The 11,501-nt window shown below is 30.1% G+C and overlaps 1 protein-coding gene across 2 annotated transcripts; it reads right to left on the bottom strand.

Moving 5' to 3' along the window:
* Positions 1 to 1,472: 1,472 nt before the first annotated feature.
* On the bottom strand, positions 1,473 to 7,249 carry LOC145202506 (cap-specific mRNA (nucleoside-2'-O-)-methyltransferase 1-like). Of its 2 annotated transcripts, none has more exons than XM_090082966.1 (5): positions 6,740 to 7,249; positions 6,349 to 6,504; positions 5,882 to 5,982; positions 5,627 to 5,681; positions 1,473 to 3,947 (listed from the first exon to the last, which is right to left on the bottom strand). In XM_090082966.1, the coding sequence occupies exon 5, from the start codon at positions 3,821 to 3,823 to the stop codon at positions 1,553 to 1,555; it is 2,271 nt and encodes a 756-aa protein (XP_089939092.1). In that variant the 5' UTR covers positions 3,824 to 3,947; positions 5,627 to 5,681; positions 5,882 to 5,982; positions 6,349 to 6,504; positions 6,740 to 7,249; the 3' UTR covers positions 1,473 to 1,552. The 2 variants fall into 2 exon arrangements, 1 of the variants encoding a protein (XP_089939092.1); XR_016451077.1 differs by lacking the exon at positions 1,473 to 3,947 and adding an exon at positions 5,151 to 5,471 and having other exon boundaries at positions 6,740 to 7,243.
* Positions 7,250 to 11,501: the final 4,252 nt, after the last annotated feature.

Consider the following 11,501-nt stretch of genomic DNA (forward strand, 5'->3'; position numbering starts at 1 on the left):
ATGATTGTACCAGTGTCCTTAAATCGTTTCACACAACGCTCTGCACTGTTCTCAAAGCAATCTGCAGCTCTTTAGAAATTGTTTTGTTTGATACACCAGGATTTTCAACGAGAAAATGCAAAATTTTTTCCCTCTTCTTTTTTTGATTTGACGACATTTCAATTAAAACTAATTGATTTAATAACAGAGTTGTTTAAACTTTGAATAACATTAATACAACGACATTTTAAAACGAAGAGCTATTTAAAATGATACGCGGTTTCCGTAAACACCGCATCAGAACACGCGCAGATTTTTTCTGGTACATGTCTTACATTATGTTAAAATTTTACTGACTTCTTGCCACACCCCAAATATCATAACGCTCAATTTTTTGTAAAACTTTATGAAAATTTATTCATCAATGAATCGTCAAACATTTTGGTTTTAAACAAACTATAAACAAAGCATAAATATTAAATTTGAATGGTGTTACAAAAATTTGCTAAAGGAAAGCCTTTAGAGATAAATACAACATTATTCTTTTCTTAAAACTTTTAGCAATTAAAATTTAATGACTTGGATCAGTAATCATTATTTAAAATTTGTAATTTAGAAAAGATAAACATAAATAAAACAACATAAATAAAACATCTTTTAAAATTATATTAACATCTTTTAAAATTATAATACAAATCCTAACTTTATTACCGGCAATGAAATAGCACCTCTAGCATAAGCTGAAGCGAATACTGAATTTATCTCCTCCTTATTAAACTGTAAAATAAAAAGAACTGTTTTAACAATTTATGGTGCTAGAAATTAAATTGTCTAAAAATGAGCAAACTTAAAATGATTAATGAAGCCAATATTAATATTCACAAATAAAATCTTACAGGGTCAACAGTTTTTGGATTCAAGTGATCAGAAATTTTTTGGGGCTGGTCACACTTTCCTAGCACTGGTTGTTTTGCTGAACATTTTTTTCTATTGGGTGATGCAAGCACAGTATTTGATGCCATTAACTATATTTCTATATAATACAGTTGACTGATACTCATCTATAAATCATCATCAATCACCATCAATCATCATCAATCATCATCAATGATAATAAACTCTCATCTTCAGAGAAAATCTAATATCTTAGATTGAGCTTCTACATTAATTTATGAATATTATTATCTACAAACTTTGCAATATTTATAGGACCACGATTATCAGAAGCTACTTCACAGGTTTTTTAAAAAAGTATATAAAAAACCATTTGCACCAACAAATGGAAGCATTTAGTTTTTGTGAAACAGACATTTTACTTCTTTTAAAAAAAGGATCATAATGTTTTTTTGTTTTTTTTTAATTAAAACAAATATTTGTGGAACAAAAATTAGCTATTTTATATAAATCAACAAAGGAAAACGTAAACAACATAACATGTAAACAGCAAATAATGAGTCGAAAAGCTTTTGTTTTATGCTAAAACACTAGGAGAACACATTTATATCATTTATATCATATTTATTACACATTTGTTACACTTATACCTGCAGTACATATTGTTTTAATTTTTTTGTTAAACAAAAAAAATTAAAAATGTTTTGTTTGATTTTTCTTTTATTTGATTTTTTTTTTTTTCATTAATAAAAGCAATAAAAGCTGCAATGGAAACTTCATCACCTTTAGTAGAAAGTAGATCTAAACCCATGTGAGTTTCCCACTTCCAAAACATTCTTTTAGAGATGCTATACATCACATCAGCAATAGAATCTTTTGTACCTTCAAAAACAGCTTCCTTTGTTTCCTCATTGTAAAAATATAACTTTTTTGAAGAATAACTGTATTGCAAATGCCAAGGTTGACGGACACGTTCAACTATATACAGACCTGTTGGAACAAAATACTTTTCTGAAAAAATGTCAGAAGAAAAAGTAATTCTTTTCTCATTGTGAGATTTCATTTGTTTAAGGTTCATACCTTTAAAAACATTTTCCAGTTCTGTTAGTTCGTAATATGATTTTACCTGGATAGTAACAATATTTCGACAAGGTTTGGAAAGTGCTTTTACAAATGCTTTACAAAGCTTCATTCTATCACTAAAAGACTTATCTCCAACATACTCATCACCAAGATAAATAGCATCTAAAATATGAACTGCAAACATCTTACGTTGTCCTTTCCCACTACCTTTTAGCTCATTCACAATTTCAGCATCAAGCAAAGTAAACCGTGGTAACTCAAAGTTCATTTTTTCTATTCTTTGCCAATTAGGATGGTGGTGAACAGCTGGATCCCACTTGAAAATAAAATGCCTGCCTAAACTAAATAGAAAAACACGCTCTCCTCCAGAAACAGCAAACTTGTAATCATAAATACTTTTTATCTTTTTTAACAACTTTAAATCAAAAACTTCACTTTTTTTGCTCATCCAATCTACTGAAGGAGACTTCTTAAGTTTATCAAACTGAACATCAGGATCATTTTTAGGTGGATTCAGCCGAGCATCAAGTGGAACTTTCCAAGCTTCTAAACATTGCTTTCTAACTTCTGCTTGATCAGGTCCTACTAAACTTGGATTTTGGACAAACCTGGCTAACTTTTGTAATCCAAGAATCTGTCTTGCACCAATTGAATTGTTGGAAGTAAACATATACTCAAAAAATGCTGCACTTTTTTTAATAATAGGTATTGGAACAACTTCTTGAACATCCTTCTTAGTACCTTTTAAATTGTTAATTTGATTATTGATATCAAACATATAATCATGAATGAAGTTAGAATTTTCACGTAAACCTTTACAAATTAAATAACGCTCTGATTTTTTAGGACAACTGGTAACAGGTTTGAAGATACAAATCTGATCAAAAGCTCTGTACATTAGATAAACAAGTCCAATACTAAATGGAGTAAACAAGTCAAGCAACTTGCAAATAAAATGGCCATCTATTCTCAAAACTGATAAAGCACATAAAAACTGACATAAGTAAAGCTGTTTTGATATTATCTCTTGAATGTTATCCTGACCTTCAACTGAAAAACCACCATCAGCCATAACAAAGTGTAATCCTTTGTTATCAGAATTTTCTAGAACATATTTTCTGAAAGCTGTGAGATTTTCTTCTTTGAAGATATCTCCGTCACCTTCATATCCACCTTTTCCATAATAACAGTCAAATGTTTCTGGTGTTCCTGCAATATAATCAGCAAGATTAAAATCATTTGCCCATTCAGCTTTAATGGTCATTCCAAAACCTTTTGCTCGCCATTTTGATCTCCAAAAAACATATTCTGAAAAACCCCCAGGACCAGCACAAATATCAGCAAAGTAAAGCAGATCTAAAGGATTATTTAAGTCTCTCTTATTGTGGTTGGTAAACATAAAATCAAATGAAGCATCAATCTCTGCCATTTTCATTGCAGCACGATTTTGGAAGATAGCACCTCTTATAGTTTCATATGGATTAGCTCGTGTATGAGCATGAAGAAATTCTTTTTGACCCAGTTTATCAAATACATTTTTACTTTTAATGATAGCATCTAAAATTTCTGGTTCACAAAAGTTATATTCATCTGCAATAAATTCTTTCCTATCAGATATAACAATCCAGTTCTTCATTTCAGAATAATAAGGCATATCTAATTCACAACTTGTCATCCAATCTGGATCTTGTCGGACCATAATTTTTTCCTCAATATCCGATGAAGCATTTGCTTTTGCTTCAAGCCCATCCAATTTAAGACCAAGACCTCTTCTACCTCGTTGATTTGAAGCCTCTACAATATCTACACGCCCAGTTTCATTTTTACCCAAACCTTTGCCTTTTGCATAACCCATTTTCGACATCATGTGTTGGGCAGCTGAGCTGTAATTTTGAGTAAAACTATCTTCAATTGATGAATCCTTTTTACTTGAATTATTATCTGAATCATCAGTATCAAATGCATGTTTTGTTTGCTGTCTAATAGGGAACCTTTAATAAGAAAAAAATTGGTATAAGTATACATAGAAACAAAATAATGACAAAGTGCGTCAAGAAAAAGAAATGACTAGAAAAAATTATTTTGGTATATGAAAACTGGATCACAACTACAGATTTAACTTTAAAATATTTTTTCTTTGTTGAAAAAATTTTATATAAAAAAAATCTTTAAATCTATTAAAGAATATAATCTTGATGGAAAGCTAATTGCAACAAAAGATTTTATTCTAAGTAAAAGCAAGTAAACATAATTCTTAAAAAGCCAATAAAAATAAAATGAACTAACCATGCATTTCAGATGATTATCACTCTGATAATTTCTCTCATGGGAGTTTTTTGCAAAACCCCCATGAGAGAAATTATCAGAGTGATAATCATCTGAACCATCGCTATAAAGGTATGTTTTCGTTTATAATCCATTTTTGTAATTTTTATATGAATCTTTAATGTGAAAATAAACAAACGGTATTTTTATTACATATAAACAAACAATAATAAAAATAATGATTTACATCTCAATTAAAATGAATTACATCTCAATTAAAATGAATTACATCTCAATTAAAATGAATTACATCTCAATTAAAAAAATACAAATTCAGTGCTACAAAACAAATACATTAAGTGTAAGCAAGGGAAGATAATGTAAATTTCTTTCAATTTTTATTAAACTTCAATTTTTATTAAACTTCAATTTTTATTAAACTTCAATTTTTATTAAACTTCAATTTTTCAGCTGAAACTATAACAAATGAGCAATTTTCCTAATATTGACTATAAATGTTTTATATATTTATAGTCAATATTAGGAAAATTGCTTAAATATAATATTGTCTTAATAATTAATAGTATTGTTTGAAAAAAGATTTGTTAAATATGATTGTCACATGAATTAAGCAGTTAAAAAATATGCCTAGTTTAAGAAATAATTACAAAAAAGTAACTGCAGCATTTTAAAAACTAAGAGAGAAAAACAAAACACAAAAAGAAAAAATAAGGATTTAATAGTAAATACTAAAAGTATTAGTGAATGAAAAAGACAAAAAAACCCAAGAAATCTTCGTGTTATTTCTTGAGCATTTAATTGGGATATAATACAATTTATATAAATGCTATTTATATAAATGGTTTGCAAATTTAAAAATTCAAATTCAAGTTTATAAATAATTAGACAAACAAGAATATCTGTAAAAATAATTAAACAAACCAACAAAAATATCAATAAAAATAAAATGAACCACAATACATTCTTGCGATAAATATAATTTTCTTTAACAGTGTTACATAGTGATTTGTTATTAGTAACATAACCACCATTTACAATTATAATAAAGAATAATTTAAGATATGAAAATATGCAAAAAAAATTGAATCTTTTAGTTTAAAAATAAAAAAAAGCAATATTATGCTTGGCTTATTGTTTCAATTCCAAATAAATTTAAAACTTTAAAATTATTCAGATGAGTTGAAAGAATAGTCCACTGTAGCTTTAACAAATGCTATAGCTGCTAATTCCTATAAAAATTTTTAATATAACAGTTGCTATAAAAAAATTAATAAAAAAGAAGCAATTAAAATTTATATGTATTAAAAAAGTATGTACATATTTAAAATAAATTTATAAAAAAGCAAAAAAAAAAAAAGATACTACTAACAAGTATAAATTATACCTTGCAGAATTCTTTAAAAACAATTACTCCTTCAAGAAAAAAATTTTCTGGAATACTAAAGAAAATTTATTTTTAATAATAGAAATCTACTGAAACATTAGCTATTCTACAATCCAATCTTAATCATATAGCTATAATTAAACAAAGACATTTACTGAAAATAAATAAAATTATTCACTTTTAATTTATTTTCTTGATCAAAATGGAAAAATGATGGCTCAGAAAAATGACAGATTCACCAATCATATCACTCACCTATCATATTCAAAATTTCCAGTTAATTTTCTGCGTATTGCAATTAAAGAGGCAGAAAGAATAGGTACGGACTGAGCTCGAGTTTTAAAATCTTGACAAACCTATAGAAAGAAAATGTTTTTATAAAGTTTACTTCTATATATTGATATATTGATATATTGATTTAATTTATTTATATTTCAATATTATTTATTTTAGTTTCTTTTCCAAATAGGGAGATTTTATAAAATTACAAAATGCTATGAAGGTGAGGAACCTCCCATGATCTTTCCTCATTAACTCAAACCAACTATTAGATTAAAAGTTTTGAATAGCAAAAAAAAAAAACGCCAACGCTTGTTTATATTGAACTTATAGCTTGTTTAGTGATACACATAATTATTTTATGACAATTATTGTTTAAAACTTTGTTTAGACAAGAATGAGTTTAAGTTTAGTTTATCTTTCTAATTTTTGTGATCTAATACCTATTTCCAAACAGATTTGTTAATCCATCCAGTGGATCTTTGACTGCTACTAAATTTTTTTCTTCATGCTACACTCTTTTGGCATGCTGTCAAGTTTTTTCTCCAAATACCAGTATTTTTTTCAACATTTTCCCTGCTCTTCATGCATGACATTTTCTATAAATATTTGTAAACATTGTACATATATATGGAATCTTGAATATTATTATAGAGTGAGCCAAATAATTTAAAGCTTAATTTATTGGTAGAAAAATATAATTATCAGGTATGTCAGTGCCAACTAATATGTGTGACAACATATTTGAATTTGTGTGAGAATATTCTTTGTTTTACTATGTAAAAACAAAAAAAATAATTCAATCTAACAAAAACAAAATAAATCATGACTTACTTTGTTTATGTTGAATTATAATGATAAGTAATTAATTTAGTCCGAAAATCATTTACTTTGAGTATACAATAACAGTTTACACATTTCTTGACTAGCGCTTCTATTGAAATATTTCTATCTGTGTCCTAGGGGTGCTTTTAAGTGTGTGTGTGTGTGTGTGTGTGTGTGTGTGTGTGTGTGTGTGTGTGTGTGTGTAATGTGTGTGTGTAATGTGTGTGTGCTGTTTTCTGGTATTGCTTGATTTAAATCATGTCTTTTGTAAAGTTATATTGTTTTAGGCTTTCTCAGCAAATGAAAATAAGATCAGAAATTCAGCTAAAGCCATAGAACCTTTGTCTTCATTTTGTAAAATGATTCAAAAGATAACTATATATTTCGCTTTTATCACTTTAAATAGACCTTAAACAAAATATTTATGGCGTTGGTTCAGTACTAATGCTTAGTTAATTTCAGCATTGGTTGGTTAATCTCTATGAAATCACTGCTAAAATAACGTTTGTTTACATTTTTACTTCCATTTCTGCGCGCGCATAAATTTTATCTCGGAACTGTGAAAAGTAAGGGTCTTCGTATCGTTATCGGTATATCGGTATGAACCGATATTTTGAACCGATAACGATAAGAAATGATAACGATATCAAACGATATGAGTTTGTCTATGAAACGATAACTTATCGTTTGAACCGATAAGTAAACGATATTTTATCGGTTGAAACGATAATATCGGTTTTTTTTATCGGTTTATCGGAATACATAAAAATAACGAGAATACCGATATTTATCGGTATAATAACGATATTTTTTACAATATTCAAATTTTTTTTTTTTAAAATGCCACATTTTAGTTCAAATATATTATAAATCTTCAAGTAGAGTCAAGATGTCGTTTCGCCTTTTTGATTAACGTTAATATCATTTGTGATACAAATGTATTTATATTATGGTTTTTTTGTAAATGAAATAAATAAATATAAATGGTTCATTTTGATTACCATAATGGCTGACTGTTAAAACTTTGGAAGAAAAAAAGCCAAAAATTATGCGTTTTAATTTTGAAAATATACATATTTAGCACTTAGTTCAGATTTTTCTGACAACATATATTGTGTTTACTAATGCATATGATTGATTAAATGTAAAAAAATCAGGAGTGGGGAGAGTTTCAACCTGGCGGTCTATTTGGAGAACAGTGTTGCTTCACTTTTTCAAGCGAGAGTAACCAATAAATACCGATATGAAACGATATGAAACAATACATTGTTCTATTTCATAATTTATTTAAATTAAGGAAATATAAATTCATAATAAATTTCTGAATTTTTGCTTCTGTTTAAAGTTCCAAACTAATAATTGTCTTCAACTGTCAGATCAACCACATTTGGAGTACTGGCACGAGAGGCAGCAGGAGACGGAGAGGCAGGTCCTTCAACGGCAGCAGCTTCATCGGCTTGTTCTTCAGCAGAAGTGAGCAACGATTTCTTGATCTTAACTTTGACATAGTTTTGCTGGATATACAGGAGTTTCTCTACTTGTTCTGGTTGCAACTTGGTGCGTTTGTAGGAGACAATAGCACCTCCAGCACTAAAAGCTCTCTCTGACGAAGCACTAGATGCAGGCACACAAAGCCATTTTCTTGCAGATTCTGCCAACAATGGAAACTTGTGTTTGTTGGTCCTCCAGAAGTCCAAGACATCCAATCCAGTTACTGCAGGTACCTTGAGGTACATTTCCCATTCAATAGTAATGGAAGACTGATCAGCTAGGGCGGAGGTAACTCTAACTAGGACGTCACTAGCCAAATCAAAGAAAGGGTTGTCATCAGGTTGGGAACCTTGAGATCTTGCCTCTTCTAGCTGCCTGGCTTCCATCTCTTGTGATGCCTGGATCCATTCTTGATGGTTCTGAGATTTTGTAATAAGAGCATCATAGGCCTCATCAAATCCACCAATCTTTTTCAAAGCCTGGCCCTTGTACAGAGGATTCAGTAAGTTGGCGACTGAATAGTGCAAGTTGGTTGCTCCAGATTCTGGAAACCGGAAATCAATGGCTTTAACTAGTTTTCGGTAAAACATCTCAGCAGTAGGAGACAGGCCACCACGAATAGCTTGCAGAAGTCGGTATTTCAATCCATACAGATGAGAGATAACTCTGTGAATGGAGACTTTCTTGTCAGCAGAGAAGCTTTCCGAAATGTCCGAGATTTTCCTTAAAATTGGCAAAATTTCGTCAAAGAGGTCAAACTCACCCTCACTGGGAATAGCGGGTGCAAATTTGTTAGGGTCAGAACCTGGATTATCCCTGATTGAGCTCAAAGGTCTTCTCATCCTTACAATACTGTCAATCATCATTAATGTGGAGTTCCAGCGGGTTTTGACAGGCGAGATAATTTTCACATACTTTAATTCCTTCTTGTCGACTGTGTCGTTGTCATCCAGCATGTTTCGAATCTCCTTCTTGATTCGCTGTTCTGACAAAAAGGGCTTGTGGCATAGAGAGGACAGTTCTGTGGCTTTTTTAATGGCTGACTCCAGATCCAAACCTTCAACTGACTTGGCTTCTTTAATTGCACCTTCCACAACTAAGTTCAAAAGGTGATCAGCACAGAGCAGAGACTCGTCAACAAACTTGCATTTAGGGATGGCTGCCCTCAGGTTGGAAGCTGAGTCATGAACACAAACAACATTTCTAAAAATAAAAAAAAAATTAATAAGTATAAATATTATGTAAATTAAAATTTACATATAACAATTTAATACCTTTAGTTATAATATTATATTATAAAATTATAGTTAAAGATATAAAAAAATATTACATGTAACGGGTAATATCGCTAATATGTTAAATTGTATAAAAATTTGTACAACAACAAATCAACAAGTACTACGTAATTAGCTTACTTAGTAATAGTAAGTTAAAGTATTAGTATAAGTACTACTATACTAAGTTAAAAAAACTTCTATAAAAAGTTATTTACTGATCCAGTCTGTTTGCAATAGCTTCTGCAGTATGGCGTCCAGAAAAGGGTGACACACCAATTACAAACATCCGGTGGTTGAAGTCTTCATTGATGAAGTGGAGGGTGATGGCTTGATAGGCGTCATTATTCCGATTTTGCCACATGTCAGAAGAAATGGCGAATCCAGGACTTTTTGGCAAATCTTTTTCCAGAACTTGATCCACTGCTGCTTTCACGTTTTTGTAAACTAATGGCAACCTAAAAGAAGAAAAAACAAATAAAAAAACTGTTGTTTATACTAATTTATGGTTATTTAAAAAAACAATAATGTAATAATGGCGTCATGGGACTTACGGCGTTATTTTCATTGCAATTAAGATTAAGGGGTTTGGAATTTTAAGTTTGATTTAAAACTCATACAAATTCTTTAAATTTGTTTCCCTCTTAAACCCAATGAAACCATCCCAAAATTATTTATTTAACCAAAAGTACAATAAACTATATATCTTACTTATAACGTGAGTATGTTGTGGCAGATTTGATCAGCATCTTTGGGTTGAAATAAGCAATCAGGTCCTGGAAGCCTTTATGCCCAACAAGACTAAATGCTAAGTTGCATCTGGCTAAGAACTTTGCAATTTCCAAATCACCTCGGAGTTGATCTCTATCTTGTGGTTTGTATTTTAACCAAGCATCAATCTTTTTGTTCTGATTGCCCTTTGATGGACTGCCCAGTTTTCTTGACTTAACTCTTCTGTCCATGACCAGAGGAACTTTGTCTCCATGATCCTTTTCATAGGACTCATCCTCGTCGTATATCTGTAAAATTAAAAAAAAGTTGTAAAATTTTTACATTACAATGTACACACTGTAAAGCGGCTAAAGCCTGCAATACATTGTAGTATTTCAACTTTGAACATTATAAATATAGAAACACTCAATTGAAAACTTTTTTTTCACAACTGTCATATAATACCTGTTCAAACTCATTAAAAGCAACATCAGCCTTCCTCTTCTTCTCTGACTTGTCAAGTTCAATCTGGGCAAATTTAAATGGATGCTTTCTAAAAAGATGGGACCTCATCCCAGAAGTGTTATGATCTGCAACCTTGACAACTGCCGGACAGAGCTTGCACTTTGCTTGGACGACTCTTTCACCAGCCTCACTTTGAGTCACCTCTTCTTCAAAGAAGTTCCAGATTTCCGTTCTTGGACGCGGCATGATGCTGGCAACTGACTTATAAGTTCAAACTTCTAAACTAAATAAGAAAAAGAATCTTTTACTTCACAAAAAAAACAATTTTATGTGGACAATAATGCTGTCCAACTAGTCACTTTGACTCCCTCTCGAAAACTAGCCTTTTCCCAAAAAATAGGAAAGCTTTTAACAATAAAATTTCTATCGGACATTTTAAATAACTGTTATTTCAAATTTTACAACAATATCAAGTTATTAAAATAATATTTCAAAAATTTATCTTTTCTTTTACTACTTTGAACAACCTGTAGCGATGATAATTTTTGTTATCTAAGTTTAACCATATTTCACTTAAAAAGTTTAATAACAAAGTAAAAATAGACATTTCATACATACTGCTATATTGTAACAAATAAAATAAAACAAAATTTATCATATCACCTTCAAAATTGATTAAGTTTCAATATTTTTTGTGACTTCCCTGAGACACTTTCGAGTCTCTGTTTTCTTTTTGAACTTGATATTATTTTCCCCATCTGACTGCGAATCATACAGTTTATAAACTACAATCCGTTTTTATTCAGTCTTTCAACCGCGCCATTTCGACA

This window comes from Hydra viridissima, unplaced genomic scaffold (genome assembly GCF_058129835.1).
Source record: "Hydra viridissima isolate aposymbiotic clone 2 unplaced genomic scaffold, HvirCarnegie_v1 scaffold_3, whole genome shotgun sequence".
In the NCBI taxonomy this organism is placed as follows: Eukaryota; Metazoa; Cnidaria; class Hydrozoa; order Anthoathecata; family Hydridae; genus Hydra; species Hydra viridissima.

Bases quoted from the DNA above. Each gene is read 5' to 3' on its own strand.
- LOC145202506 (XM_090082966.1), bottom strand. From the start codon at position 3,823: ATGATGTCGAAAATGGGTTATGCAAAAGGCAAAGGTTTGGGTAAAAAT.